Genomic DNA, 27,746 nt, shown 5'->3' on the forward strand with positions numbered 1-27,746 from the left:
TGTAAAATCGTTTTTTGTAGTATTTTTTATTTACTGAGATAACGCGTGCTTTGACAAAAATCGATTGTATTTCAAATGTGGGTAAAATGTGCTTTTTCCTTTAGAAATGTGTTAAAAAGTGTGTTCAGAATATTGTTAGCAAATTATGAAAGTTCAGTAAATTTAAATGCTCACCAGTTTACAGCTCGAACTGCATAGGCTTGTTTACATAGAATATAATCGTCCTTCATTGTTTAGGAATTGTGTTAAACACTTATTTACCATATCGTGATAATTTCACATTTTTAATGCTACTTTGAAACGTTATTGTTTAGTTCTTGTTCCAATTTATTGTAAAACAAAAGTAGTATTTCAAAAATTATAATTAAAAAGAAATTGTCAAATAAATATGTCAAACCGGTAAATAAATTGGTTAATAATATTTTTTAACTTCTGTACACGTGATAATGATGGCTATAAATAATGAAAATATCGCTAGGTGATACCCGTATTCACATACATTAAAGTTATATTACTGAATCTATACATACATTTGCTTAAAATTTCATCGGCAGTAAACACTGTTTATACAAATATTGACCGTAGAACCTGAGGTAAGTATTGTTTGTTACTTAAATAATATTAAATTTAGCTGGTTTATTCTGTTTATTTAAGGATTACCATTTTTACTCATTATCTCTCGCATTAACGTTATAATGCTTGTTTACTTGATTTTCGAAATTTAATTGTTTTTAACATCCTGTCTGCAGCAATTATATAAATTAATAATGTAATAATTTTGCAGTTAAATAATAACATTTTATATGAGTAACTAAAACGTTCACACCTTTATATCTGAAGATAGAAATAAACAAAATAAATATGGCAACAAAGTAGGAATTGTGTGTTATAGGAAGTCATAATATAAGTACTCGTAATTCAAAAGTGAGATAAACCGAGACGGTCAAATGTGCATAATGAATTGTATTTGTTTATATTAATTTTATTGCATTTGTGTCAAGCAGATAATGCAGAAATAATACTTTATCTCCATTGCGTTTTTCCTTGGAAACTAAAGTACATTTAGATAACATTAAATCATTTTCAGTTGTCTAGAGATTCTTCCAACAATGGACGTTAAAACTGCTCCCACCGAAGAAGAACTTAATAAGTTGTTGAAAAAAACATTTACAAGTAATCTCAGACCGAACTATATAACGGTACAGGGTTTCGTGTTACCAGAACGATACCGCGAATTTGAAAAAATCCTCAAAGAGTATGAAGTTTTTGATACAGATGTGTGGATTTGTGGGTTTCCTAAAACTGGAACAACCTGGATCTCTGAAATTGCTTGGTTGATTGCAAACGATTTGGATTATGAAGGAGCCAAAGCGGATGATTACAGGAGAACTAGGATGCTAGAGTAAGCAATAATAAGTTAACTGTAACTAAAAAAAACAACAATTTTTTGCAGATTTAGCATGTTGTTTTCTGAGACATTTCTTGGGGGTGAACCCTACGAGCTCGATTCTGTAGGTTTCAGTAAAGATCAAAAACACCCAAGATCTATTAAATCGCATTTACCGTTTCCCCTTTTGCCAGAACAGATTTTGAACGGAACAAAGAAACCAAGAGTATGAAATTTAACCATTTGTAATTTAAAATTTGAGAGACAATTTTAGATTATTTGTACTGCCAGAAACCCAATGGACACGTGTGTGTCTTATTACCACCAATGTGCCAATTATGAAGGCTTCACTGGCACATTTGAAGAGTTTTGTAAACTATTTCTCTTTGATAAAAGTAAAACTAACGCTTTTTTGTGTAGACTGTGTTACAATTTTATTTCAGTTAATTATGGTCCTTACTGGAAACATGTTTTGTCATTCTGGGAGCACAGAAGCAAATCAAACATTTTATTCCTAACATACGAAGAAATGAAGAAAGACTTGCCTGGAGTTTTGCAAAAAGTGGCCAAACTGCTTGGCAAAACCTTGTCAAAGGAAGATAGCGTTCGTTTACAACAGCATGTATCATTTGACTCCATGAAAAAAAACCCAGCTGTGAACAAGGAAAGTATAAATAATTTCCTTGTATCCTCTGGAACCGAAGTGAAAGCACCATTTATTAGAGCTGGGAAAGTCGGGGGTTACAAAAACTCAATGTCACCAGAGCTTATTGCACAATTTCGCTATTGGATGCAAAAAAGGTTCGAAGGCACTGGGCTTAATCTCTTGGAAGAATAACATAAAAACCAAAAATTTTGTTTTTGTATTTGTAGATACAAGTAGGGGTAAACTGGGGAATCGTTTTATTTTAATTGTTGCATGATTTAATAAAATATTTTGGGTATATTTTTGTGTTTCTTTAACACCCATAGAACCTGGCACAGCTTTGCTCACTTGTGAGCTCTTTCGTTGTCACGTTAACAGTATAACAAGTGAAATTTTTAATAAACAAAACTAATGAATTATTTATCAAAGTCGCAGCTTCAATGTTGTCGGGAATTGGCCAATCGTTGGAAATCGTTTTATTTTCTACTATCATTCGCTTTCCTACTGTTTTATAAAAGTCGAAAATATAATACTTTGACCCTGGAAAACTTCTGTAGATAAAATGTAATTGAGACGTAACTAACCTTTAAAAAAATAAATGTAATTAGCACTTGGATCAAAAAACGCAGTATCGATATTATTTGGCACGCTTTCAAAACCAACCGAAATAAGTTTCCTCGCAAAGTTACTTCTTCCTTTAATGAACTTGAAAAATACATTGTTTTTGAAAAAATATACAACATTTTTCACTGAAATAGCGGCGTCAATTCGGTCGGGTAATTCTGGGTACAATAGTTCAAGAGAAAACGGTCCAGCTTGGACAGTATTGTTGAATATTGTCCAGTATTTTGTTCCTTTAATAAGGATAAGGTTCTCGGTTTTCAGTAGCACGTCTACCGTTTTTTGCTGACATAGGACGCTTATATTAGGTTTTGCCGCCCCATACAAGCATTTTATATTTTTAAGGTCAGCTTTTGATGGTCTTAAAACACTGGTGTAATAAGTGGACATTATAGAATTAGGAGACTCATCATCATGAGGCAAACCCAAGGCATGACCCAGTTCGTGACCTAGAACCCAATTAAAATTAATTCTATTGCCGTCCATGTCCCAAAAATCAATCCATTCTTCATCCTGATCAAAAAATATGTCACCACCGTGGTTCTATAATTTGCACTGTAATATATAGCAGATATGTTCAAATAAATTTAATAATACCGGAAAGTAGGCATAGCCAAGATTGTTATATGGCCCGTCCTGAACTGTAAAATGAACTTGAATGTCAGCTTTGTCGGACTTTGCTTCTGTAATTTTAAGGTCAATTTTATCCGTCCATTCTGTAATAAATTTCTCAAACGTTCTTCTAACTACAGATTCTGGAACATTAGTTGTCGAGTTTTTTATTTTATACGTTATGTGAGATTTTGTCCATTTGCCTATTAAAAAATTAGTTGGTAATAAATTTGAAACACATAAAGTACTTTCCTGCCAGGTGTTTTCTCATTTGTGCGAAGATTATAAGGTTTTGCACAACGAGGGACCGACATTTTCTTTATCAACTCTTCAGTTATGTTCCCTGCAATTATGACAACATTTTTGTAAAAAGGAAATTTTACTTAACGTTTTACCAGTTACGGTCAAACCGAACTTTTTCTGATACTTTTCAATTGCAGCCTTTAAATCTTCAGGATCTACATTCAAAGATTCTAAATAACCACTTTCGTAGAGAATTTGCTAAAATAAGAGTCTTGGAATTTGTAACGTTTTGGAGTCTTTCAACTTGCATACTTTTACATCCAAATTTTTCTCAAGAGAGAAATGCATTAAAATAAGAAAAATAACAAGTGTTCTTGATTTCTGCATCATGTTTTTAATACATGTGTTGGCTTACATTCCCGCCTTCAAACTGAGTTATTCTAACCAAGTATTTAATACTTGACCTTAATGTGATTTGAGATAATTTTGTGATAAGTTTTTTTGTTCTAAAATATTAAATTCGACTAAATAATAAATTCGACCGGATATTTTCTAAAGAAATATAATCTACGGCAAACAGTTTAAGTTTTGCAATAGAAAATAAAACAAAATCAATTTTTTTGTAATACGGAAAATACATGATATGAAATAAAACACGACAAAACATACATTATAATTTCAATTTGTCTTTATTTCTTGAATCAGCAATAATCATAAAGACTGGCACACCGCTGCTCACTCAAAAGTTCTTTTGTTGCTAAGTCTACAGTATAACACGTGAGTTTTTTAATAAATAAAACCCTTGAATTATCCAATAATGCTGCAGCTTCGATATTGTTAGGAATTGACCAATTATAGGAAATCTTCTTTTTTGCTATCAGTCGTTTTCCTATTTCTTCGTAAATATCAAAAATATAATAATTTGACCCTAAAACAAACGTCACAATAAACTGCAGGCTGAATTTTTGGGCATGAACTAACCTTTGAAAAAATAAATGTAATTGGAATTTGGATCAAAAAATGCAGCATCAATGTAACTTGGTACCTTTTCAAAACCAACGGAAATAAGTTTTCTTACAAAACTGTTTTGTCCTTTTTTGAATTTAAAAAACACGTTGTTTTTGAAAAAATACACAACATTTTTCAACGAAAAGGCAGCATCAATACGATTGGGTAATCCTGGGTATTTTAGTTCGAGAGAAAATGGTCCAGCTTGAACAGTGTGGTTGAGAATTGTGCAGTATTTTCTGCCTTTAATAAGAATAAGTTCCTCGGTTTTTAATAAAGCATCCACTTTTTCTGCCTTTCCATACAATGATTTAATATTTTTAAGGTCAGAGTTTGATGGATTTGTTACTTTATTTGAGTAATAAGGATTCATGATAGAAGTCTTAGATTCCACGTGAGGCAGGCCTAAAGCATGGCCCAATTCGTGCGCTGCAACCCATCCGAAAAAAATTTTCTCTGGATCTGAAGTATCAAAAACCCATTCTTCACTTTCATCAAAATATATGTCACCATTTTCCTATAATAATATTGGTTTAGTTCAAGACGTTGCTATTTTTTGTCAAGCACCGGCAAATAGGCATAACCAAGAACGCCATATTGTCCATCTTGCTTTGAAAAATAGACTTCAATATCAGCTTTTTTAGCAGTCGATTCGGTAATTCTAAGGTCAATTTCCTCTGTCCACTGTGCAATATAATTCTCAAACGTACTTCTAAGTAAAATTTCAGTAAAAGGGGCCGTCCAATTTTTTATTTTGTATGTTATGTGTGATTTAGACCATTTAACACCTAATAAAAACGTATTTGTTTTTTGATCAAATTTATTTTTACTTACGATTTCTAGCTTCGAGCTTAGGAGCTTTGCCACAACGCGGGGAAGACATTTTCTTCAATGTCTCTTCAGTTAAATTGCCTGGAATTAAAATTCGTTTCTGGATTTTATGATTTTCTTCCAGTTTTTACCAGTTACTTGCAGGCCATTTGCTTGCTGGAATTTTTCTATTGCATTACCTAATACTTCCGGGTTTTCTTCCAAAGAAGTCAAAAACCCGTGTTCGAAAAGTTCTTGCTGGAGTTATTTGAAATTGCAATTTTTACAGAATGTTTTTATTGACATACCTTTACGTCCAAAGGTTTTTCAGCAGAGAAATTGAAACAAAAAAGAAGAAAGGTGATGTTTATAAAATGTCCCATATTGTATTAAATGTGGATTTTCGCTTACTACTTTGTCTTATTAGTACGTGTTTAATTGTAAATCAACTACTTTTAAACACATGACCTCTCAAATGCTGATAACTTTTGTCGTATTATTTAAAGCAGTGTTTAAACGCTACTAATTAAACTGTGTTTAAAATATTTGAATAAAGTTGAAGAATCACCAAAATAAAGAACAGTAGCATCTGTATCATTGAGAATTCCAGGCAATTTAGTAGAATATTTTTGGAATAACCACTTTTGAGTTTGCGTCCGGTGTATTTCCAACATTTCGAATTAAAAAAAAATTGTTAGGGCATTCGTGTAGGTGAATGATTTCATTGGAAAGCCCATATGCAAGGTGTAGTCATAACTTAGAACTGGTTTTTATCTTTGAAATAATAACAGTTTATAACGAAATTTCACCAAAACTCAATACCAATAATGGGGAAAAAAGCTTGAAATAAAACAAGTTGTTTACTTTTAGGTATTTTATTACTTAAAAGTTAAAAGAACATTTACAAGATTTGCGTTCCGTGAACTTTTTGAATCAACAACAACGAATCACAATTGCACAGTATTATCGCTAGGTTTAGTACAACGAGCATTATAAAAAATACGATCTACTGGCTTCAATAAATTATGAATGAAATGTATAGATGCACTTTGTCAAATTTTGCGCCGTTGCGAAAGTTTCACCGATATGTACACACAAAACAGTAAATTAGTTTAATGTCTCAGTCTGAGCTGTCTCGTTTATAAAACGAAATATTCTCAATTTATCCTACATTTTGCCGAAGAAGAACGTACACTAACATCAAAACTAAGGGTATTAGGGATGGTTTGGCTACACCACTTCCATTTCCGCCCTCTCGCTGGTAAAACTGAGGACTGGACACGTCCTCATCAGGCACTGGAGTTTGCTCATGGTGCTCACCTTAAAAGTAACTCAAATGTAACTCCCGTTACTTAAACCTAACTTAAGCGACCAGGATACAACCCACAACGCACGGGTTTGTCGTTGTGGGTTGTATTTCGGCCACAATCACTGAACATTTACACATTTAACAAAAAAGTAGCTTCGCAATTTTTACAAAAAAGAAGCTACAGCAACAATTTACAGTGTGACGTGACAAGCAAACTCTACCTATGGTAAAATGGGGGACAACACATACTTAGAAATGATTTCGGCTGCCCTTCAGTGGCTGGCAGGACGGCGGTAGTTTTCTGCAATGTAGCCGAGCCCATTAATTAATTGAAAAACTAACAAAACAACCAACTAATTACTTCTGCAAACTCAGGTGCTTTTATATGAATATACACGGAGTAAAATCATTTGAGAAGCGAGTATATTCATATAAAACTCGACAAAAACGCATGCTTCTGCGTGCCACTTAACAGTCGTGCAACAAGCGTGAATTATGGGTGAAAATTACACAATTAGTGCTTAACGTTAGGTTAGTCAAGCAATGGTGGTTCCAAAGTCGTGCGAAAAAGCAAAAAAATGTATTTACATACTTGATGAAGAGAGCGTTCCATTAATCAATTCTAGTTACAGTTAGTACAAGTTAGGGCCAATTTTGTTAGGTTTGTCTCCTACCTGTGTCTAAAGTATCACTTCCCGCGTAATCCTGATCGCTCTCTTCATCAAGGAGCCACCCCCTGGACTCACTCGTTCCGATGGTTCCTTGCGGTGCGTTGCTGCACCCCAACCACCAGTAGGCTATCGCCCTGGGGAAGGCCGGACTGGCCTTGTCCACAGCAAAGGCCCTATCGTTAAATCGATAATAGGCATCGCCTTTGTAGAAGTAAGTGTAACCGTTGGTCCACTTAAAGGCAGCATCTAAGTTATTAGGAACTCCTTCCCAATTAGAGATCGGTTTAGGATAGGTGGACTTGACTGGAGGTCTCTGTGACGGGTCAAACCGCCAGAACTTCGCACCCTTGAAGAAGTAGATCTTGCCGTTGCCGCTCCACACCATCGCGGCGTCCAAGTCATCCGGAATTCCAGTAAAACCCTCGGAAATTTCCTTCGGGTAGTCCCCGTCCACCTTCCGCCCCTTGTACCTCCAGTACTTCGAGCCTTTGAAGAAGTACGTCTTGCCGTTTTTGTAAGTGAACGCCGCGTCTATGTCTCCGGGAAGTCCGGGCCAGCCGCTGGAGATGGCTTTGGGGTACCCCGGAGCCACGCTCTCCTCGGTCAACTTCCAGTACTTGTCCCCTTTGAAGATGTAAGTGTAGCCTTCGGCCGAATTGAAAATCGTGTCAATCTTCGGATTCTTGCACAAGTTGGAATCGACCGGAGTGGGGGCCGGCGCCGGGACCCTGTGACCCCCCGGGTTGCTCCCTTGGAAGTCCGAATCGTCGTAACCACCACCCCCACCTCCAGGTTTCCGGGTTTTCTTCCCGTACAAAGCCTGGATCCCCTGGATGTCGTCTTCGTGGAGCTCGAAAAGCGGGTCATAGCCGCGGTAGAACGGTGCCATGAGTGCCTCCCGCACGTCCGAGTGACTCAAACCGAGCGAGTGGCCGAATTCGTGGGCGGCCACTTGGAAGAGGTTGGTGCCGCGGTAGCTGTTAATGGTCCACTTTTCCGAAGCGTCGAAATGGGCGTCGCCCCCGAACACCTGACAGAAGGAGTTAATCGAGTTGGTAAAGTGGGTGAAGAGGACGTACCGGAAAGTAAGCGTGGGCCAGGGTGCCCCCAGGACCATCGAACGGGTCCCCATCGCCGTGCTCCCCGGATTCGAATCTGATCTCAATGTGGGCGCTGCCCTTGGAGGGGGTGAAGGTCAGGTCGGTGTACTGCGACCAGACCGAGAACGCCCTGTGGATCTCCTTGTCCACTTCCTTCGTGTTGAGATTTTTGGGGTACTTCGAGATCTTGTAGTTTAGATTTTTGACCTTCCATCGGCTACCTGAAATTAGTCACATTGTGTGAAATTGTTTTATGAGGAATTTCCGGTGCGAAGGCGAGATTTATCGCGTTTATGACTTTAACCGAGTTGAAATTAATGAACGAACAGCGTTTTAGTGGCTTTGAATGGCTCTTGTGTGCCACGCAATGGATCACATCTCCTGCCAGTGAACGAGGAATTTAGCCCAATTGTCGGCACATTTCGCAAATTGAAAAATAAACGATCAAGTGACTCACCCTGTAGAGCGTACCGCTTGGCACGGTTGTCTCCGGTCCCGACTTTGTCTTTGACGCCACATCGTGGAAGTTGCATTTCTTTGAGAGTTCGATCGTCCAGCTCGCCTGCAAAAATCAAAAGTTTGGTAATTGGGACAAGTACCATCATGAATGGAATGACCTTAGCTGTTGAACCCACATAAAAAATTATGAAATTGTTAAAGCGATAATTACAACAAAGGAAATGCATCTGTAATTACCCATGTATTATGCTCTGACATATTTAACGTGCTTTGATGGTATTTACCTGTGACATCGAGACCGGCAAAACTCTGGAAATCCTCCACGGCTTTACGCAAAACGCGCTCGTCCGTTAGGGCACTGGAATTAAGGCTTCGCAAGTTACCGCCCAAGTAACCGTACTGAGACAAATAGAGCTGCAACAAACCCAAAAATTCGTGTATTATGAGAAATTTTAAAAGATGATAATTTTTTTATTAGTATATCATTCAAATTCGTTACAAAAAATGTCGAGACATTAAAGTACCTATTATTAAAAAATACTTTACACATGTCGAATATTTAAATGCAGTGCAAAAAAACAAATATTCCTTTCGTTTCTACCGTCTAAGTAACTCCGTTCCAAAGAATTAAAATTATCAGTAACTCCCTCACTGGAACTTCTTGACCTTATTGTTAGAAACAAATTTCATAAATTGAGTGAGTTTTTAGTACAGAATAATGAAATTTTTCACATAATTATGTGAGTTTTGGTTCAAAAAATTTTTTTGCTTCGAAAACGTGCTACAGAGACCGAACAGACAAAAGTAACATGATTCTTAACCTTCATGAGCAATTTCAATCTACCTGAGCAAAAATTCGCGAGAAATATGATATCGAAGCATTTAGAAAATAATTTTAAACCAATTACGTGAATTTCTGGCATTTTTTGGGGAAATTTCTAAAGATAATAATTATTCCTCATTTATAAATTCAAATCTAGCAAATTCTAGCGATTTAAATCCAAATAACGTCACCTGCGACCTTCATTCCGTCTTATTATAGAGAATTTTCGTATAACAGGTGAATTTTTAAATCAAAATAACGTAATTATCGACGAAATTAAGTGATATTTTCTCAGTTTTATTAAAAGAAAATCTCACTCAGAAAGCGTGTTGCATCCAAAAGAAGACCAATTACGGTCTAATTTCGTCATTTTTTGACGAAAGACGTGTTAACACGCCAAAAATAAACAAAAGTAACATGTATTTCGGCTTTCAATGATAATGATTCCAAAAAATTGTTTGAATTGACTCTTGAATCAATCGTAAAACTTGGTTTGTGAATTTTGTATTAGCTCTTCACCTCCAGTTTTGAAAAAAAATTTAAAGAAAAATTTTGGTGAAGGCTAAGATTATTTAGTGTCACGTAGTTTTATCGAAGGGTCCGAAGATGTGTCATCGTGATGAAATACCTTTGTTACAGTTTTATCTATGAAACACGAATTTGCCCGCTTTTGAAACACTATTTAAACAAGATAAAATGTTTACTTGGTGTATTAATGAATAATAGCGAACTGTTAGGAAACGCAGAGAAAGTAATGCGCCAAGCATTAAACCACAAATTCGTCTTTTTTACCAATGACATAATAAATGATTTTTCTGCATGTAACACTTTGTTATCTAACGGTTTTTTCGCATTTCTCAACACCAAAAAATTATCTAGTGCAATTGAAAAGTGATTGATTTATTTATTTTGTGACTCACACCAATGATATTTCATTAACTCTTTCGTCAAACAACCTGTTTAGCAAATTTCTAATATAAATTAACTCCAAGTCCAAGGATATGATTACCTGGGTGAATCATCAAATGCATAAAATTTGCGAACACGTAGTCACCGAAATTTTGTAACGAAAGACAAGAAACTTAAATAGACGACACGTGTCAGTAAGTTCAAGTTCAAGTTTCACTTTCATAGCAAAATAAGGTGTGTCTCCAGCGAAATGATTTGATCTAGAAATATTAAAACTAGTCGGGATGAATTATTAATAATTGTAATTACTGCCATTGTTTATACTACCACGTAGTCGAAATTTTCGAGACGGAGATTGCACGCAAATAGCTGATAAATTGTTTCAAAGTTTAAGTGCAATAACCTGTGATTCGTCTAACTAAACAGCGCACCTATTGAATACAAAGCCAGTCCACATTTTTGCTTAAATTTCTGGTGTAGTAACACTAACCTTGGACAATCTTTACATTCGTTAATTAATTCCGACTGACTCACGACAGGTATTTACTCATTCAGCTTCTAAGTACGATATTGCCATTGCCGCAAAGAAGGAAATAGGTGGGTGGTTCGATTCATAATCGATGATTCGTAAAAGTCAATTGCCTTTAAACGAAAGAGCAAAAGTCTGCTCTAACGGTCAGAAATTTACATGACTAAGGATACACAAAGTGGTGGCAGACAATCCTTTCTGTCCAGAAATAAAAGGTTATCGGTTATATTATAATTTTAACCTATGTCAAGTACGTAAATTTGTACTTGCCGCAGCGTAATTCTCTTTATCTAGTTTGTATTAAAATGCTTCCCTTTACAGGATAGCGTGTCAGGCATTTTATTAATCAAATGACCTTTCAGAGCAGCCTTGTCTGCCAAGCCGGCCGGAATAATAGATTTTAGGTGATCGAAACTGTAACTGCAAGAATCCGGCTGTGCACATAATAATTAGATAATTATTATTTTTAACGAGAAATCGTGATCATCTTGGCCACAGATGTTTAATTCTTTCTATCTCTGCAACGATCTGACTCATGAGAACACATGTTTTGACGATTTTGCATCAACTGCATCAGAGAATGCAGTGGGTCGTGGCTAATTATTGGGGAACAAAGCAGCGACCATGAATTTCGGTGATGACAGGAAACTTAAACGATTTTAACGCCAATGGCAATGAACTTCCAAATATAAATCGTTTGATTAATGTCACAAATATGCGACTGTGTGAATTTTACATCAGGGTTGCAATCGATAAGTTCGGTGGAGTAGCGTGATTTTGAGGGAAAATAAAATTCATGTGCATTGTTGTTGCCCAAGGACACGTATATAAGTATTAAACGTCTTCTGAATATCAATCGGCGGCAAAGTGTCTGTCAATGACCATTGTCTGCAAGTATTTGACCCTTCGATGGAATCATCTGCTGTTAGACCACTTAATTTGTACTAATTAGAACACACAGTAATTTTCTCCACGGTATTACGCATTCGTTATGTGGAAAAAAGTTTGAATAAAGCCAGTTGTGTGTGAAGTACGCATATTATTTATTCATTATTTCCGCAAGCATCTGAATCCTCCAAAGGCTGTCATTTGATTTATATTTATAATTGTCACCTTCGTTTGATGGTCAAATAGGGGAGCAAACAAGGTTTATGCCATGTTATGGGATCAACGTGATTTCATCCATTATTCGGTAATCACGCAGCAAGAAAATCAAAAATGTTCGGTTTTTTCATGCATTTTTCCAGACACGAGAACACACAAGCATTAAATAAGTCAACAAGGCTTAAACTTTACTCGTGGACAATAAACAAGGTAAGATAAGGCAATTATTTTAATTTTATATGTGAGACAAACAAATTCATTGAAACAATCCATTTTTTTCTATAAAAGTTTGATTATGAAATGTACATTTTAGCAAAATACTATAATATCTCGCGTCATTTTTATCACTTTTACAATGAAATTATGGAGCAAAATAGGATTATGATTCAGTCAGATTTCTCTTCTGACAGAAATCAAGTGTTCGTGACTTATTCACCCCAAGAAATACAAAAAATGCAATTTTAATAGATGTATTCATCTGTAACATTTTTAAAATTTGAAACTGAAAAAAGATTGTTAAGAAATGAACATTTTAGCAAAATTAAAATCATAAGATAAGTCTTAAGCAGTTAGTAACATATACAAAAAAGACAAAAATTTATTACCAAAATATTTGTTCCTTATTACGACGAAAATCACAAAAACTTAATTAGGTAAATATCTAAGAGAAAACTGTATCTAACAGAACTAGAATATTTTTAAGTCGTACCCACGTACTAAGATCAGAATTTTTTTTAGACTTAATTTCCTCAAATTTACTCCAAAAAAAAATATAGTTAGGTTTACATTATCAATTAGAAGAAAACCCCAAATTTTTTACCTTAACGTCTCTTTTTAATAAATATTTTCTCTCTTTCAAAACTATGTCGTATTTAACCGAATTATTTCTCTAAATAAGATTGATAAAAATGTAAAATAGTTATTATTTTTATCTTTCATTTAAACTATAAATTACATTAGCTATTAATTTTTGAATTGCATGAACAATTAACTTTTTGAGAAAATGCGATATTGGCATTTCTATAGTTTTAAAACAGCTAATATAGCCGTATTTATTGAATTTACCCGAGAATTTACCTAAAATTATCTTTTGAACCAAAATCTCTATTTCATTTCTTTTTCTCATTTTTGCAGTTGGTCTTTTATCCCTTAATTAATCGCTTCCTGATCTTTATTACAAAACGTAAAATATTCATTTAATTATTTTGTTTTTATTTATTTTGTATTTTGTTGTGTTTTTTACCAAATTTGTTGAAAAAACTGCAATTATTTAAACACAATAAGAAGTTTTTCCGATTCATTATTATTCTACCAACAGTTCTCTCCACCTTCCTAAAACTGTCTCAGCTATCACAGATCTCAAAAACAAACAAAAATAATTTATGGAATGGTCGATATATTCATTTAGATGTATGTTGTTTATTTTAGATTTTGGTACTTAAATGACCCCAATAAGTCACCCTGATGTAGTTTGTAATAACTTAAAAAAATAGTTGAACATAAAACTGTAGTAAATTAATTTTATTAACTAATTTATTAGAAGAAAAAAATAACAACTATGTAAATTTTGACATTGACGACGACGTTTTTATCTTGTACTACACCTAGTAACCCAATAAAAATTTAGTGATAACAGTGTGTACTTATTAGTGCACGTTAAGTTAGTTAAGGAATACGAGTAAAACAATTATTTCTACGAAATATTGACAATGTAAATAGCCCCATTTCCACCAAGTGAAATTGTTTTGCATTTATCGTCGCGCTTTCCTTTGGGGGAAAGTGAAAAATGGGGCACCAAATCGGTGCAGAAAAACTGATTATATCAGAATTTCATGCCGAATTCTTGCTTGGCCGCTCGCAGTTTCATCAGGTTTGATTTTTGTCCCAAACGTTACGTAACTTTCTTTCCACAATAGTTTAGTAAATCGATTTCGCTGATCGATTGTTACGACCCGTCCTCTTACATAACGGCAATTAATTCAGTGTTTATTAAACAAAAATCTCGGTAATTAACAAAATCGGAAGGTACACGCCGGTACTGTGTCGCATGCTAATGACAATTGCCAAGGTTTTCCAATAAAATGATCTACCCGGAAACAGCGGAATTCACCTTGAATGTGCCAAATGCACAGAGGAAGTGCTCGGTTATGTCAAAAGATCCCCATTTAATTCATTTTTGTGATGTTCCAGTCGAGGCTAATAAGCAGCTAATTCATTCGTCACGTAATTATTTCAAACATGCCGAAATTTACGGCGGAAAAAATTGGCCAAAGGATTGATAAATCAGACAATTTGGCTAATTCAATTGCGACAAGGGCAAAAGGTGCAAATTTCTGTTATTAGCGCTCGTTAAATCGCCAAGCTTCCGGTCCAGTTGTGCATCTTGATGACGAATTTGTCAAAGAGACACCGACTCCGATTATGAATCATTCGGTGATTGCCATTATCATAACATTAAGAGAGTGGCAAAATTCCGCAAGACTAATTATCCAAATTCACTGTTTTTCCATGTGCGTCAATACGACTGGTAGTTGATCGAATATCTAGTAAATAACCAGAAAACACGTTTATTCATCACGACTCGTCAACGTATGATTCATTTATTTTGGAGCATTGTGTGCGCGACTTATCTCTTTGTGCGATAAAACTAGACCTAATTTTTACCAAAGAAACGAAAATAATTCAATAATTTTTTTCCTAATATTGAACTGGCAGTAAACCGAGTTTGTTAGCCTCCGTTTCGATACAAACACCGCAAATATTGACGGACCTTGGGTGCGCCACAGGTGTAACACCCGATTTAAAGAATACTTACGAGTGCAGAGCTTCCACTGGGCGCGCTTTTCGAAAGCTGGAGAAGTGTGGCAAAGAGGGTAAAACTGATCACTGTGTGCCTCATTTTGAACTAATTGTTTTCGCGTTATCTCCTTATCGGATTGCACTGCGTCGTCATTCGCGAGTTTTGTGCTTTTTGACAAAATTTTGGGCTCGACGAAAAATCACAAGACCAAACTGGTTCTATCATCTAACTAATATGCGTTTATAAATTAGTGAAACGTCCAATTTGGTCGTCGGTTGTGATATCGGTGGAACTCGCGACGCGCGAGATAATACTGTGAGTGCGAACGCTTTGTCATGCGATTTATATGTAGAGAACGATTTGGTACTTGCTGGAAGGGAGAGCTTTTTCTGGCAGCTTCAAAGTTAATGGTTGGATTGATTTTGGCGCAAATTAGTGCAATTGGCGGTTTTGCGACTTGACTTTTACCAAATGAGTTCGCGCATTTTTGCATTTCTACTCAAACATTTTTGCAAGAAATACCAAAAAGCTCGCCTTGACTTGGACTCAATTTAAAATGCTCTGATTAATATTTACGTAGTTTCTGAATCTTCAAGATATCAAAGTAATTGGAAAACCTTTTCAAAAAAATAATAATATAATCAATGTTTACTCACATATGTATCGTATGAAGTTTTCTTTCAAATTGATTTAAGGATTACTCTTAAAAAAATAGAAAGCAAAAATTTTTTTTTCTCACAACCCTAACGTAAATCCTAACACATTTGGAGTTATTTATAAAAACTTGTTTCTTGTCACGTATTTTAATGACAAATTTAATTTAAGAAAAAATGTTCGTTGTTTAATTCTGCATCTAACGTTATAAAAATAAACACGGGTCGCCACTTAAAATAAACAAAATAAAAGACTCCAAATTTTAAAAAGTTTGGAAATAAATTGTAAACACCCTGTAATAATTCAGATCAATCAAACTTAATTAAGAAGTCTGTTAGACCTTGTTTAACACGTTTGTAGTAGTAATGTCATCAAAAAAACACTGTTTCTATTTTTTTAATAATTTTTAAAACTAAAGGTGTAAAACCTATTTTTTTGTTTTTATTTTTTTAAGATTAGTACCTGAACCGATTTGAAAAAAGTTTAGGGTCGTGTAAGAAGTTAAAAAGATATTCTAATGAGCACAAAAAAAGAATAGTAATCCATTGAAAAAATATTATTATGACATCGTACTTTTTTGGGGCACTCTGTATAATCCAAAATATTTTACTAAAAGGCGTTCTGGAGTTTTAAGTAACGTCTGCAAAATATCAAAAGTCCAACTTTACTAATAACAGCTACGGAAGACAGGAGCTGAGGTGGACCACTCGGTATAGTACCTTTACTTAACTATTAGCTGTTTCAAAACTATAAAATCGCCAACGTCGCATTTTCTCTCAAAATTAGCTGTTATAAATTATTCAATCAGTTCAGTAATTGCTAATGTAATGTACACTTTCAATTTTATCAATCTTATTTAAAAAAATAATTAATTCGGTAAAATGCGACGTTGGCGTTTTTATAGTTATGAAACAGCTAATACATAGTATTGCAAATATTTTTCATGAGACATGAATGCATTGACGAAAAATTCCAAGCCCTTTGCACATTGTGAAATAAATATGTGTTTAGATGTGTATGAGCATTTACTCAGAACAGGTAGTTTTACTCAGAACGATAGTTAAATTTCCAAAACTGGCTTGTTTTGCTTATCCACCTGATTATTTATATTTCTGATTTTTATCTATTAGGTATGTTTTATCAAAACAGGGAACAGCAAAAGAAACTCAATAAAATTGATATAATGACTCATCCAGTGTAAAGTATAAAAATACTTTCATTTTAGCCTGAAAGTACAAAAATTGATCAAAATTTTCGCCGTCTGCTATCGGAAAAAACTATGTGACGTAGACACTTGTTTTGCATTTGACTGTATCTATTAAAAATAAATAGCTGGAGCTACCTGGTGATAAATGTTAAAAATTGGCCTTGACTTGCTTTATTCGTTTGCCTTTTGTTTTGTTAGTGACCGATTTGGCGAAACGAACAAACATAAATTAATATCAAATCAAATATTTGTAATTGAAAGTGATCCGCATTTTTGTTTAAACTTGTCTCCCAAGACCGTCTTATCATTATTATTAAATTGTAGTTTATCGATGACCCAATTAGCGCAATTTGTTAAAAACGAATCGTAAATATTTGCGTCTTGGTTTCCAAAGTCTCCAAAGGTGCACCAAACGCTGGAGAAAAAATCAATTAATTTCTATAAATACGCAAGACGTCATTATTTGTTTGTTAAAATTGTTTTTAATATTTTTTCGATATGCGGATGCTTCCAGTTTCTGTATACACACGCACTAATTTAATTTTGTGAAAACATGACCGGAGTTATTTTAAAGATCACTCACGTGACTGTGTTTACAAAGCTGAGGATTTTGTATTTCGGTGAGGCAAAGTTCGTTGTCCTTATTGTTTTGGTTATTAAATCAATGAGCGATTGAAAAACGGAAGTCCTTAAATTTCGATCTGTGCATCCTTTGAGGCATTTTTCAAGCCTTGGACGCAACCTTCGAGTCGAAGATGCGTGGAAACAATAATCGATTGTTAACATTCGAATTAAATTACGTTCCGCGTAAAGTTATATGCAAAGTGGGCACATATCTCCGATTATGTTTGAATATTCCGAATCAATACACACAGTGGAATTGTTAAATCGGAAGCTAATGGGAAGTAACATAGATCTGCCATGCTTACAAGGAAAGGTTAATGTGATGCGAGCAGAAAGTTTTATTTTACTAAATTCCAAAGTGCAAAGTTAATTCTTGTAGAGGCTAATTTATACGGAAAGTTCTGTTACTTAATTGCCCCAAATAAATAATGTATTGGGCATTCCAGGCTTTACTACCACTTTCAAAATGGGTCACAGCGAACTGATTTTTCCGCAAAACTTGAATTTACAGAACAGTCATTTAAAACATAATGCAATAATTATAATCTGCGAAGAAAATAATGGGAATCCGTTAAGGTTAGAATATATCTTTCAATTTATTGATATTGTGTGATACACAGATATTTTTAGATTGTATTATCTGTATTTTATTAAAACTATGTATTTCTTGAAACTTCTAAATACTTTTTTGGGGATGTATTGCTCTGTATTAATTTTTTGAGATAAATTTGAGATGTGGGCATTTTTTAAAATTTTTTTTATTTGGTTCAAACAGTTTGCAGGATGAATCACTCCACATATGCAGTATTGGAGCAAGGAACAATTTATTGTTTTCCTCCTTTGTTGTCGCGAGTGTGAATCATTTTCAAGTCGCATATATTTCGGCGGTTAGATGAGCTGACAAAGAATGTAAGATAGGTTGTACACAATTAAATATTTTAATACAGATGATTTCAACAATTGGATTTGTTAAATCACAATGACAAGTTTTATGTTAATGTGATCGTCCCTTCTGTTCGCAAAAAAAATAAATTCCAGGCAAAAATTCAGCGACTTGTATAAAAGGCCAGGTTTCGATATCTAATCAAAAGTGATAAATGAAGCAATAAATTCCTTGATCTATTTTGGACTAAACGTGCGAAATCAATCAGTGACGCTTCCTTCGCAAAATAATTGTAAATTTAAATTCGGACACGGCCAAAAATCTGCCGACAGACAAATCTAATTTTCATATAGAGGTACCAACCATCCTTAGTTGACAAACAACAAAATATTTAAATGATTCCTTTCGCATTGTTATGTTCTTAAGATCGGTATCAATGCAATGATGATAAACGTTTTAGCTTGCTTAACATGCATGTCGTAGATGTATACACATGAGCCATAAAATATAAAAGAATAAAAAACGAACAAAGCCCACCTGAAGCCTCTCGAGGCCCAACCCATTACTCAAATATTTTTCATCAACTATCAATGAATCAACGAACTAACCCCGACTTTTATTAGATCATTACAAGCCCGAATATCTGCGGTGTATCGCAATGTGGAGCGAATTTTAAAGAGCGGCAACTTTGCAGGAAAATAAAAGGGAATCTCCTTCGTTGGGGATATTAAAACCACCGTTTTCAAAGTTGCAGTTATTGATTTTATCTGACTTAATATCATTACGCCTATTGTTTGCAACAGATTTATTCAAGGCCCGTATGAATCATAATGATGAGTTCGACAAAATTATACAAAAATTGGATTGCTTTTTCAGTGTCAGCAGTTAAGCGATGAATCGGTCGAATAACACATTTTTTCCTTTTATTCGGGACGTTTATACTTGATAAATGATTTACTTCATTAGTTTATAAAGTATATAAAATGGTTTGAAATAAAACTTTGGGATAGTTTGCTGTTAAAACAGTTATTGTCTATTAATTGTAATTGTTTTGTTAACATTTAGAACTAATCACTACCGGTGGAATACCTCGACACACCTCATTGGCAATGATAGATACGGACAATTATTGCTCAGTTTTGAAAACCCATTATGGTGTAACACGATTTACGTTAATTTATCAACAGGATGAACCTTACTACGTATTGTAAAACGCCTCACCCTTTGACTGGCGTCATCTTTGTTTAGATAAGGGAAAATTGGGAAAATCCCCTTGGTTGGGTATGCGTTTCAATTTTTTGAGAATTCTCCTTGTTTAGTTAACACAAAAAAACACATCTAAAAAAATTTTTCGACTATCGATTTCTGATTTTTGGATTTACAAATTTTATGAATGGGGAAACTGAAATATTCCATGACGTTGCTTGCTTGACTGTGTCTAAGGAAACTTGTTTTTCCACAATCTGTTTCAGATTAAACGCATTGTGACAATTAATTAATTAATCTGCTTTACTCAGACAATTAGTCCATTGTTGTTATTATTTACACTTAAAGTCAATATTTCTAGAAAAAATGGAAAGACTGATGGGTTGTTCTCCAGTAGTGGTAAGTTATTAGTATTACTCATTATTATCTACGCACGTCTTTTAATAAAAAAATCTCTAATTTAAGAGGAGTTAGAAGTTTGTTTTTCTATTGTAAGCATGAATTTACACATTTTCCATTTTCTCGGAAACTTTTAAACAATACTTTTAAAACTGTACCTATGCATTAGATAAACGATTGATTGTTTAATAAATACCAGTGACCTTCATAAAATTATAAATTAGTTACGGATCTCGATAATCGGCGTGTATCACTATTTCCGTTAGTTTTCCTTTTCATAATAGAAATCATCTGTAATTGCGATTACAGTAACAAGAAGTTGCAATTTTGTCATAACATTTTCTATTTTTTATACAGTTTTTCAATGATTCCCATGGGAATATTTTATTAATAATTATTATTATTTATTTTTAGTCACAAACATTTTTTGTGTTATTTTTCAAATAGGTAGTTCTATGATTGTTTGTTTTGTTGTTATGCTGCCTTTTATGAAAGATGATAGTCATATTGATATCTTACAAAAATATTTAGTATGTCTTTTGTAAATATTTACCTACTACAAATACAACATATAAAACATAATAGCAAATATGGCCGTTACAGACAGTGAATATCAATTTAAACTAATTCATGTTAAGCTTATGTAAATTTTTATTAAAAAAAAATAATAAAAACAGGTACCTATAAAATTCCAAATTTTATCATCGAATGTCGTTTCAGTAAATAGTTATGTTTATATGAGCACGTTTAAGATTACGCATCGTTTTCGAATTGAATATCAAAAAAGGAATCCAAATGACGTTAATTCAGTAAAAGTGACACATGAAGGTGTTTGTTTTAAAATCACAAGCTGGGAAAAGACAATCGTTTTTTCTTTCATGCCATATTTTATTTTCATAATTTGAGCTACATTAAACAAATTAGTACAGTTTGTATTTATTTTAATTAAACACTACTGAAACAATTTTATTTCAGATTTAAAGTTGTCTCTATTTTTAGAATATCACAAGATTTTTTCAGACTAAAATTAGTCCGAATCAAATTTAAGCATGAAATAAATAGGGAAGAACAAAAGTTTGAAATTCCGGAAACAGTGTTCAGACGATGGGTGTTCTTAATTCACCGCAAAACCGCTTACACTCACACAATAATATGCAAAAGCGGAAATCAACCGACAAAATCTATGACTCATCATCTTACGAATTAATTGACGTCTAAAAATTCACTCCAAAATTTCTCAAAACTCAACATTTAAAATTTTTGAAACCCAAGATTCGAACATAACCATCTTGAAACACTGTCCGATCATCGATCGTATTAATGTAATAAGTAAGAAGTTTTTCGGCTGCTAATGGATGCCAAACTCCGAAAGTACAAGCTGGATTATCTTCAGGATCGTAATAGTGGCAGCGTTTAGTGACCCTGGTTGAAGGGACATACTCAAAAACATCGATGAAATTGCACAGAGGAAGCAAAATACCCAAACCTGCAAAAGAAAATATTGAAAGTAAAAGACAAAAAGGTTTATGTAACGGTGTCTAATAAATTTTTCGTCAAATCGTTGCATAACAGTACGAATCATTTCCGTATAAAACAAACCTTAGACCAGATTTTGAAACACCCATACCACTTCCTAATTGTACAACAGTTCCGGAAAATCGGGCTCCGGTAATTTGGACACCAACATGAATAATTGTTTCATTCCTTAATCATATTATTTAACAAGCGTTTTTGATAGAAATTCCACTGTTTCCTGTTCGTGTTAAATTGTAACTTGTACAATCCACAAGTCATAATTTTCGGAAAACGAGGAAAATCAAACGATGATGATTAATAAAGAAGTCACAAAGAACGCTTCATTGTACTCAAACGATAAAGATCTAATTATTCATAAAATTTCCATGGGTTCCGTTACAACTTGCAACTGCAGGCGAAAAATCAATTTGAAGTAAGTACACATAATTATTAGAAATACTCGGTAATGCTACTGCGTGGCGAAATTAATTTCCACCAGCGAATTGAACAAATTTTGAGACGCAAAATCAACAGTGTAGTAACATTCCAGTAATTTAATTAATTCTGCGAATAAATGAGAGGATATCAATATTTTTCTAATGACGAAACCGCAACACAACGATTTGCATATGCAACGGGTTCTGTTTGCTCCCGTAACAATAAATCCAATTGTGATCAAAAGTCTGGGAAAAAATGTTAGTTTTAATTTTAACAATAACCCCAACCCAGACCTTGCACGTACTACAACAATTTTAAGAATATTTTTATGCAGTCACTTTAGGTGAATCATGGAGTTAGTTACACTTTTGGTTTAATAATTCTTCAATTTGTTATCACAATATATATGCATAAAATGTGACATTTTTTAAATTACTCCTCGAATTACTCAGTTGGGCTAAAAATATTTGTCTTTTGCGATAATTCTAATAAAAATGCATTACTCACAAAACGGTAAAAAGAAAAAAACACGTAAGGCTTTGATTAATAGGTAATAACTCGATACCTATGAACTACTAAAATTTTTTACGAGTTGTTTTGTTGTTGTTAATAGTTTGAAAAAAAAAGCATTTAAAGCTCGCACACAGTGTGAATAAGAAAATTCAACAACCTACATTAATATGCCATTCAGATCAAGTATACAAACCCAAAAACCCCGACGATAGTGGATTTCTCCTAAGTCTGCTCGGTGAGTTATCCTGGAGAAAATCCCACAACTCCCACAGACTTTGCGGATTTATTAGGAAAAATCGGGCTTTATCATTCCGCTTTTTGTATTCAACATAGGTCGGGAACAAATTAAATTCCGGTTTTTCAAGCCAGTCATCAAGAGACGCTTTATAATTACTCGGATCCCACGCGACAATCGTTACATTTTTATAAATATCGGATTCGAGGAAATTGAATTCTTTCCTGGTAACAACTTGCGAGTTCAACACGCGGATTGTTGTCTTTCTGCCTACATCTGGTTCGAAGCCTTTGGTCGGCGCGTGATTGAAGCGCAAAACCAAATCATGAGCGTCTAAAATTACAATTATGTTCAATAAATAACGGATGTGTGCTTCACACACCGATTTTCTTGCCCAAATTTGAGTCTTTGAGCGCGCCGGAGCTCGCAACAATCGCACAAGAGTTGAAGTTGCGGTTCTCGAACAGCCCCCTTTTGGGGAGGAAATCGCCCAGGTTGTGGGGACCCCCGGCCACGTCGCCGCGTTTCAACGTTTTTACTTGAATTTTCTCCAGTTCGCACATTATTTCCTTGGGCGTTTTGTCATAGAAGTTGCCTTTGGTGCCTTCATATTGCACGTTGTAGGGGTTCTCTGCGCCTATTTTAAGAACGTTGCCCTCGTCCTCCAGGACGCGGCGCAACTCCTTCAGGATTTTTTCCTTAAACTCTAACGATTTGCTCGAACAGTTTTTAAAACTATCATTTTTTAAACAAATATATTTTTTCGTGTCTAATTCGAACTCCCTGCCTTGCAAATTGGGGAATCTGGGCTTACTGTTTTTAATTAAAGTTACTGTGACGTTATCTTTAAGGCTGTGCTTGATTCTAAGCTTGGTTTCGTTATGGGTTTTGTTATCATTTGGTAGAAACCCCCGGTTGTAGTAGTAAATTTGCTGGTCGTAGGTGGAAGTTGTTGTTCCGGTTTGCCGCTCCATGAACATCCAGTACTGCGACCACAGCAGATACATGTATCCACACATACCGAAAAACACCAAATTGATAAAAACCCATATGGATACCACTAGAGCTCTCATTTTGGCGCTATCTAAAAAAAATTTTGAATTATAGAATTATACCCCCACATGGGAACTACCAACTAAAACCATCATTATAAAATCAATATCCCCAAATAGTAAATTCAATAAATAAAAACCTAGCAAAAAAATGCCCCACTTGCAAGGATAATCAAACGTGACAATGGAATTACACCACAAACTTACGATTTTGCAGTTCTGGTTGATTTTTTGTCGTTTTTTGCGGTAAAATGCATTTTCTGCAACTGCTCGATTTTATTACCCCTGAAATTTATGCTACACTACGGGCATGCGTGTTTTTTGTGTCGCATAACCCCAAATATGCCCTCAACTTCTTCGTCTCTAATAGACGAGTTCCAGAGGAGTTGGTTAACTTCTCTTATCGGTATTTGTATACTTTGCTTAGGAATTTGGCTTTTGACATGGAACGAGGTACGTTTTGAATTTCGGAGGAGGTGAGGTTATCTTTCGATTTTAGGGCAGGGCGGTACACCATGCCCATTCCTTGGATGAGGCATACAACAGGGTCATTTCACTCAACCCTTATGAGAATATAAGGCCGGAGTTGGACGGCCATTTGGTCCATATCACGGGCCCTTTAGGGATTGATGAACCTTTGACTGAACCTGAATATGGTATTTCTATTCAGGCTGTTAAGTTGAAACGGAGGGTTCAAATGTATCAGTGGGTTGAAGAGCGATCGTAAGAATAATATACAATGGGGTTCTATTAAGTAGGCGCAGTGGGCAAGGACGTATGTCTCTTAGCAGTCCACACATTTAAAAAATATTTTCAAAAAATGAATATTTTGGTCTAAGCTTGTTAAATTGTTCTTTGGACCTTATTATTGGTGTTTATAAATGTAAATCCTCCATACACCACGGTTTCGTGTCGTAAATTTCGCTACAAAAATTATTTTTAAAAAATGTCTCAGGCGTCTAAATTTTTTAAATTTAAATTTAAATTTAAAAAATTTTAAATTTCCAAGCCTACTTGATGGAGAATTTTCGGTTCACCCTAATGATAGAAATTGTAGACCTAGGGATTACGTTGATAACGGCTTAGATCAGAATTACGAAACCTCCGATTATTATTATGTCACAGAATGGAGAGACAAGGTTGTAGACAGTAGCAGTTTTTACATAAGACATGGCCACCACAACCCCACGTAATAAAAAAAATTGGTTTTATCGCACAATTTATGAAAAATTGCAGTGAAATCCCGCTAAAATCACACACCTACATATCCCCCTTTGTCCGCGTTGGCCACTTGATGTTAGGTAGCGAAATTAAGGAAAAATTCACTGATTACGTAGAGGTCACAAGTGACGAAAGACCTGAACGAAAAGACGTGAAACTCCACATGGGCATTTACTACCATTGCGACGACGTTTGGAACCCTGAAGTGGGCGACATCAGGGTCCAATTTTATTACGCTGGGATTGCAAACGAAATCGTAACAATTTCAAACACAAAACTCCAATTTTTGTGATTTTTAATTACAGGTAACTGTAATTGCAATGCAAAAAGACGGCGTTTTGGTCCCTTACACGACCAGCAAAGGCCACAAAATCGCACTTTTGCGACATGGGGACCTAAATATCAATCAAATGTTCAATGCTGAACACTACGATGTTAGATTAGAGACGTGGAAAATCAGGGCTGCTGGTGTTTTCATCTTGTACGCGTCCTGTGTTTGTTTAGCGAGACTGATTAAAATTTTCTGTAAGTTTTTACGCAGCTCTTATTTTTATTAATAAAGTCTGTAGTTTTTAGAATTCCATTTTTACGAAATATAGTGGCCGGCGACATGACCTCTTCAACAAATTTCGCGATCTCAGCTTCAGTCTCCTTACTAGTGATTGCCACAGCTTGGATTTTGTACCGACCTGTGTTAGGTGTGGGCCTGGTCGCGGCCGCAATCAGCCCATTCTTCTATTGCACAATGGGAATGTACAACATTGCTCAAAATCAAAACGGGTTCTACAATAGATGAGACGATTTTGCAACTCTTAGCGGTTTTCTAGTCAGCTGAAAAAATGTTCAGCTTAGGAGGTGAAAACGGAGAAATGCTTTCATTTTGTTGTTGCAACCACAATAGTGCGAGTTGTGATTTATTTATTGTGATTAAAAGATTTTATAAAGTTTTTGGCGCAGTTTCATTCGGATTTTTTTAGTGGCGGCCCTGGTTTTTTGACACGTGACGTGTTACCCTAACCTCAACAAACAAAAATGTATTTCCTTTTGTTTAATTATCTGTTTTTCGTAATTGTGCACTTTTGCAATGCAAACGAAGCGTGTTTGAAGGAGAACAGTGAACAATGCAACGCTTCGAAAGTTAACATGTACTCAAAAGGTACGTTTAAGCCCGCAATATTCACGAAACTGAAGTGCATTTGCAGAAGCCAACACCAAATATTTAAAGTACCTTGATTTGATTAAAAGAGCCAAGGAGAACTATTCACCTTGTGACAACACAAAATGTGGGTGCTATTCCTCACAAATATCAGACGATTTGAAGATATTTAAAAAGGGCATAACGCCACAATTAATTGACAAAGTTAAAACAAAGTAACGCAACTAAAAACAATTTCTTGCAGTTATAATGTGTTTTCAGAGGAACTAAATACCAAATAATTGATCACAAATTATACAGAGACAAGAACTGCATGTTCCCGGCCCGATGTGCCGGCATTGAGCATTTTTTACTGAAACTTTTACCCAAACTACCAGACATGGAACTCATAATTAACACCAGAGACTGGCCCCAAATCCATAAAGACTACGGCGTGTTCGGGCCTGTGTTTTCCTTCAGCAAGACAAGCGATTATAGCGATATAATGTACCCAGCGTGGGCATTCTGGGAAGGGGGCCCAGCTATATCCCTGTACCCGAGAGGAATTGGTTAGTTAAATTTACTCCCATCACTTAAATTTCCGATCAAAGTGGCCTGTGAATTCTAAATTGAGTTGGCAACATTGAGCCAACTTGGCTACTTTGATCAAGCATTTTCTATTTAGGACGGTGGGATACACATCGTGATTTGTTGGGCAAAAAGGGCAACGAAACTCTCTGGGACGAAAAAATCCCGAAGGGGTTTTTCCGGGGCTCGCGCACTAGCGCCGAGCGGGACCCTTTGGTGCTCCTGTCGAGGGAAAAACCCCACTTGGTTGATGCACAATACACCAAAAACCAGGCCTGGAAATCGGACGCGGTAAATTTTTTATGGCTTTAATTTGTTAAAAAAAAGTTATGTTTTAGGACACTTTGCATCAGCCTCCGGCGCCTGAAGTGTCTTTTGAGGACCACTGCAAATACAAGTATCTTTTTAATTTCAGGGGTGTGGCTGCCAGTTTTCGTTTTAAGCACATTCTCTTGTGTAAATCTCTCGTTTTTCATGTTGGGAGTGATTGGTTGGAGTTTTTCTATCCGGCTTTGAAGCCTTGGATTCATTACATTCCAGTGGAGGCGAATGCGAGTAAAGAGAAAATTGAGGAATTGGTACAGTTTGTATTGAGTTATGATAATATTGCTAAAGAGATTGCGGAAAATGGGTATAATATGATTTGGAATAATCTAAAGTTGGTTGATGTAACTTGCTACTGGAGAAAGTTGCTTAAACAATATGCTAAGTTGTTGACTTACAAACCCGAAATTGATAACGATCTGATAGAAATTAAAAAATAAAAAGGAACTCAACGATCTAAACTAATGACAATAATACTGAAATGACAATAATTAGTCTTAAGGAACCTACTTACTATATTTAAATGTGATATTTTTTTTGTATTTATTTTATTATTCTTATCATGTTGTTTTATATTTTATCTATTCCTATATCGTAGTTGGAAATGTTAGTCTATTAAAAATATAGCACAACAAATATGTGGTTATTTAATACCCTATCAAATTATCCTACAAACTGTACACACATTTGAAGCCCAAAAGTTACTTAGACCGATTGGCTT

General features: G+C 34.9%; 7 protein-coding genes across 17 annotated transcripts; 3 read left to right on the forward strand and 4 right to left on the reverse strand.

Moving 5' to 3' along the window:
* The first annotated feature begins 440 nt into the window (after positions 1–440).
* On the forward strand, positions 441–2,333 carry LOC657335 (luciferin sulfotransferase). Its single transcript, XM_963800.5, has 5 exons — positions 441–593; positions 1,088–1,402; positions 1,454–1,613; positions 1,662–1,782; positions 1,831–2,333. The coding sequence occupies exons 2-5, from the start codon at positions 1,110–1,112 to the stop codon at positions 2,223–2,225; spliced, it is 969 nt and encodes a 322-aa protein (XP_968893.1). The 5' UTR covers positions 441–593; positions 1,088–1,109; the 3' UTR covers positions 2,226–2,333.
* Positions 2,274–3,938, reverse strand: LOC103313085 (stromelysin-1-like). 3 transcript variants are annotated; one of them, XR_001575021.2, is made up of 6 exons: positions 3,822–3,938; positions 3,662–3,767; positions 3,515–3,609; positions 3,252–3,469; positions 2,618–3,197; positions 2,274–2,573 (listed from the first exon to the last, which is right to left on the reverse strand). XR_001575021.2 is itself a non-coding variant. In XM_015980647.2 (6 exons), the coding sequence occupies exons 1-6, from the start codon at positions 3,897–3,899 to the stop codon at positions 2,347–2,349; spliced, it is 1,296 nt and encodes a 431-aa protein (XP_015836133.1). In that variant the 5' UTR covers positions 3,900–3,938; the 3' UTR covers positions 2,274–2,346. The 3 variants fall into 3 exon arrangements, 1 of the variants encoding a protein (XP_015836133.1); XM_015980647.2 differs by having other exon boundaries at positions 3,523–3,609; XR_010334475.1 differs by having other exon boundaries at positions 2,618–3,209; positions 3,252–3,609.
* Positions 3,939–4,175: 237 nt separating this feature from the next.
* On the reverse strand, positions 4,176–5,835 carry LOC103313084 (stromelysin-1-like). Its single transcript, XM_008195413.3, has 6 exons — positions 5,636–5,835; positions 5,480–5,585; positions 5,352–5,429; positions 5,085–5,305; positions 4,491–5,034; positions 4,176–4,437 (listed from the first exon to the last, which is right to left on the reverse strand). The coding sequence occupies exons 1-6, from the start codon at positions 5,708–5,710 to the stop codon at positions 4,211–4,213; spliced, it is 1,251 nt and encodes a 416-aa protein (XP_008193635.1). The 5' UTR covers positions 5,711–5,835; the 3' UTR covers positions 4,176–4,210.
* Positions 5,836–6,183: 348 nt separating this feature from the next.
* Mmp-1 (matrix metalloproteinase 1) lies at positions 6,184–15,364 on the reverse strand. 9 transcript variants are annotated; one of them, NM_001164175.1, is made up of 7 exons: positions 15,047–15,339; positions 9,151–9,280; positions 8,865–8,969; positions 8,387–8,628; positions 7,311–8,337; positions 6,886–6,973; positions 6,187–6,647 (listed from the first exon to the last, which is right to left on the reverse strand). In NM_001164175.1, the coding sequence occupies exons 1-6, from the start codon at positions 15,128–15,130 to the stop codon at positions 6,909–6,911; spliced, it is 1,653 nt and encodes a 550-aa protein (NP_001157647.1). In that variant the 5' UTR covers positions 15,131–15,339; the 3' UTR covers positions 6,187–6,647; positions 6,886–6,908. The 9 variants fall into 9 exon arrangements, 6 of the variants coding, with proteins under 6 accessions (XP_008193597.1, NP_001157647.1, NP_001157646.1 ...); XM_015980126.2 differs by having other exon boundaries at positions 6,507–6,647; positions 7,383–8,337; positions 15,047–15,364; XM_008195377.3 differs by having other exon boundaries at positions 6,507–6,647; positions 6,886–6,937; positions 7,383–8,337; positions 15,047–15,363.
* Positions 15,365–20,879: 5,515 nt separating this feature from the next.
* SiaT (Sialyltransferase) lies at positions 20,880–24,085 on the reverse strand. The gene is made up of 4 exons (XM_963657.4): positions 23,965–24,085; positions 23,088–23,789; positions 22,664–23,038; positions 20,880–21,490 (listed from the first exon to the last, which is right to left on the reverse strand). The coding sequence occupies exons 2-4, from the start codon at positions 23,776–23,778 to the stop codon at positions 21,249–21,251; spliced, it is 1,308 nt and encodes a 435-aa protein (XP_968750.1). The 5' UTR covers positions 23,779–23,789; positions 23,965–24,085; the 3' UTR covers positions 20,880–21,248.
* On the forward strand, positions 24,052–25,925 carry Tmem43 (Transmembrane protein 43). The gene is made up of 6 exons (XM_015980573.2): positions 24,052–24,210; positions 24,257–24,480; positions 24,815–24,946; positions 24,994–25,234; positions 25,284–25,503; positions 25,548–25,925. Exons 1-6 carry the CDS (start codon positions 24,052–24,054, stop codon positions 25,772–25,774), a joined length of 1,203 nt encoding a protein of 400 aa, XP_015836059.1. The 3' UTR covers positions 25,775–25,925.
* Positions 25,769–27,663, forward strand: LOC657023 (O-glucosyltransferase rumi homolog). Its single transcript, XM_963512.5, has 6 exons — positions 25,769–25,901; positions 25,956–26,134; positions 26,181–26,349; positions 26,396–26,682; positions 26,799–26,992; positions 27,040–27,663. Exons 2-6 carry the CDS (start codon positions 26,011–26,013, stop codon positions 27,463–27,465), a joined length of 1,200 nt encoding a protein of 399 aa, XP_968605.2. The 5' UTR covers positions 25,769–25,901; positions 25,956–26,010; the 3' UTR covers positions 27,466–27,663.
* The last annotated feature ends 83 nt before the right edge of the window (positions 27,664–27,746 follow it).

The sequence above is a fragment of the Tribolium castaneum genome, chromosome 5 (genome assembly GCF_031307605.1).
Source record: "Tribolium castaneum strain GA2 chromosome 5, icTriCast1.1, whole genome shotgun sequence".
Classification (NCBI taxonomy): domain Eukaryota; kingdom Metazoa; phylum Arthropoda; class Insecta; order Coleoptera; family Tenebrionidae; genus Tribolium; species Tribolium castaneum.

What these genes read in the sequence shown, in the direction of transcription:
- LOC657335 (XM_963800.5), top strand. Translation starts at nt 1,110, where the DNA reads ATGGACGTTAAAACTGCTCCCACCGAAGAAGAACTTAATAAGTTGTTG. An exon ending in AGGAGAACTAGGATGCTAGA is followed by an intron (nt 1,403 to 1,453) that starts GTAAGCAATAAT and finishes AATTTTTTGCAG; the next exon opens with ATTTAGCATGTTGTTTTCTG. An exon ending in ACGGAACAAAGAAACCAAGA is followed by an intron (nt 1,614 to 1,661) that starts GTATGAAATTTA and finishes AGACAATTTTAG; the next exon opens with ATTATTTGTACTGCCAGAAA.
- LOC103313085 (XM_015980647.2), bottom strand. Translation starts at nt 3,899, where the DNA reads ATGATGCAGAAATCAAGAACACTTGTTATTTTTCTTATTTTAATGCAT. An exon ending in GTTCGGTTTGACCGTAACTG is followed by an intron (nt 3,610 to 3,661) that starts GTAAAACGTTAA and finishes TCATAATTGCAG; the next exon opens with GGAACATAACTGAAGAGTTG. An exon ending in CACAAATGAGAAAACACCTG is followed by an intron (nt 3,470 to 3,522) that starts GCAGGAAAGTAC and finishes ATTTTTTAATAG; the next exon opens with GCAAATGGACAAAATCTCAC.
- LOC103313084 (XM_008195413.3), bottom strand. Translation starts at nt 5,710, where the DNA reads ATGGGACATTTTATAAACATCACCTTTCTTCTTTTTTGTTTCAATTTC. An exon ending in TAAGCTCGAAGCTAGAAATC is followed by an intron (nt 5,306 to 5,351) that starts GTAAGTAAAAAT and finishes CGTTTTTATTAG; the next exon opens with GTGTTAAATGGTCTAAATCA. An exon ending in TTACATTTATTTTTTCAAAG is followed by an intron (nt 4,438 to 4,490) that starts GTTAGTTCATGC and finishes CGTTTGTTTTAG; the next exon opens with GGTCAAATTATTATATTTTT.
- Mmp-1 (NM_001164174.1), bottom strand. Translation starts at nt 15,130, where the DNA reads ATGAGGCACACAGTGATCAGTTTTACCCTCTTTGCCACACTTCTCCAG. An exon ending in TGCCGGTCTCGATGTCACAG is followed by an intron (nt 8,970 to 9,150) that starts GTAAATACCATC and finishes TGATTTTTGCAG; the next exon opens with GCGAGCTGGACGATCGAACT. An exon ending in CAAGCGGTACGCTCTACAGG is followed by an intron (nt 8,629 to 8,864) that starts GTGAGTCACTTG and finishes GACTAATTTCAG; the next exon opens with GTAGCCGATGGAAGGTCAAA.
- SiaT (XM_963657.4), bottom strand. Translation starts at nt 23,778, where the DNA reads ATGAGAGCTCTAGTGGTATCCATATGGGTTTTTATCAATTTGGTGTTT. An exon ending in AAATTTGGGCAAGAAAATCG is followed by an intron (nt 23,039 to 23,087) that starts GTGTGTGAAGCA and finishes TTGTAATTTTAG; the next exon opens with ACGCTCATGATTTGGTTTTG. An exon ending in ACTATCGTCGGGGTTTTTGG is followed by an intron (nt 21,491 to 22,663) that starts GTTTGTATACTT and finishes TTTCTTTTGCAG; the next exon opens with GTTTGGGTATTTTGCTTCCT.
- Tmem43 (XM_015980573.2), top strand. Translation starts at nt 24,052, where the DNA reads ATGCTACACTACGGGCATGCGTGTTTTTTGTGTCGCATAACCCCAAAT. An exon ending in CAGTGGGTTGAAGAGCGATC is followed by an intron (nt 24,481 to 24,814) that starts GTAAGAATAATA and finishes TAGAAATTGTAG; the next exon opens with ACCTAGGGATTACGTTGATA. An exon ending in GAGACTGATTAAAATTTTCT is followed by an intron (nt 25,504 to 25,547) that starts GTAAGTTTTTAC and finishes TAAAGTCTGTAG; the next exon opens with TTTTTAGAATTCCATTTTTA.
- LOC657023 (XM_963512.5), top strand. Translation starts at nt 26,011, where the DNA reads ATGTATTTCCTTTTGTTTAATTATCTGTTTTTCGTAATTGTGCACTTT. An exon ending in AGTTAACATGTACTCAAAAG is followed by an intron (nt 26,135 to 26,180) that starts GTACGTTTAAGC and finishes GTGCATTTGCAG; the next exon opens with AAGCCAACACCAAATATTTA. An exon ending in CCTGTACCCGAGAGGAATTG is followed by an intron (nt 26,683 to 26,798) that starts GTTAGTTAAATT and finishes TTTTCTATTTAG; the next exon opens with GACGGTGGGATACACATCGT.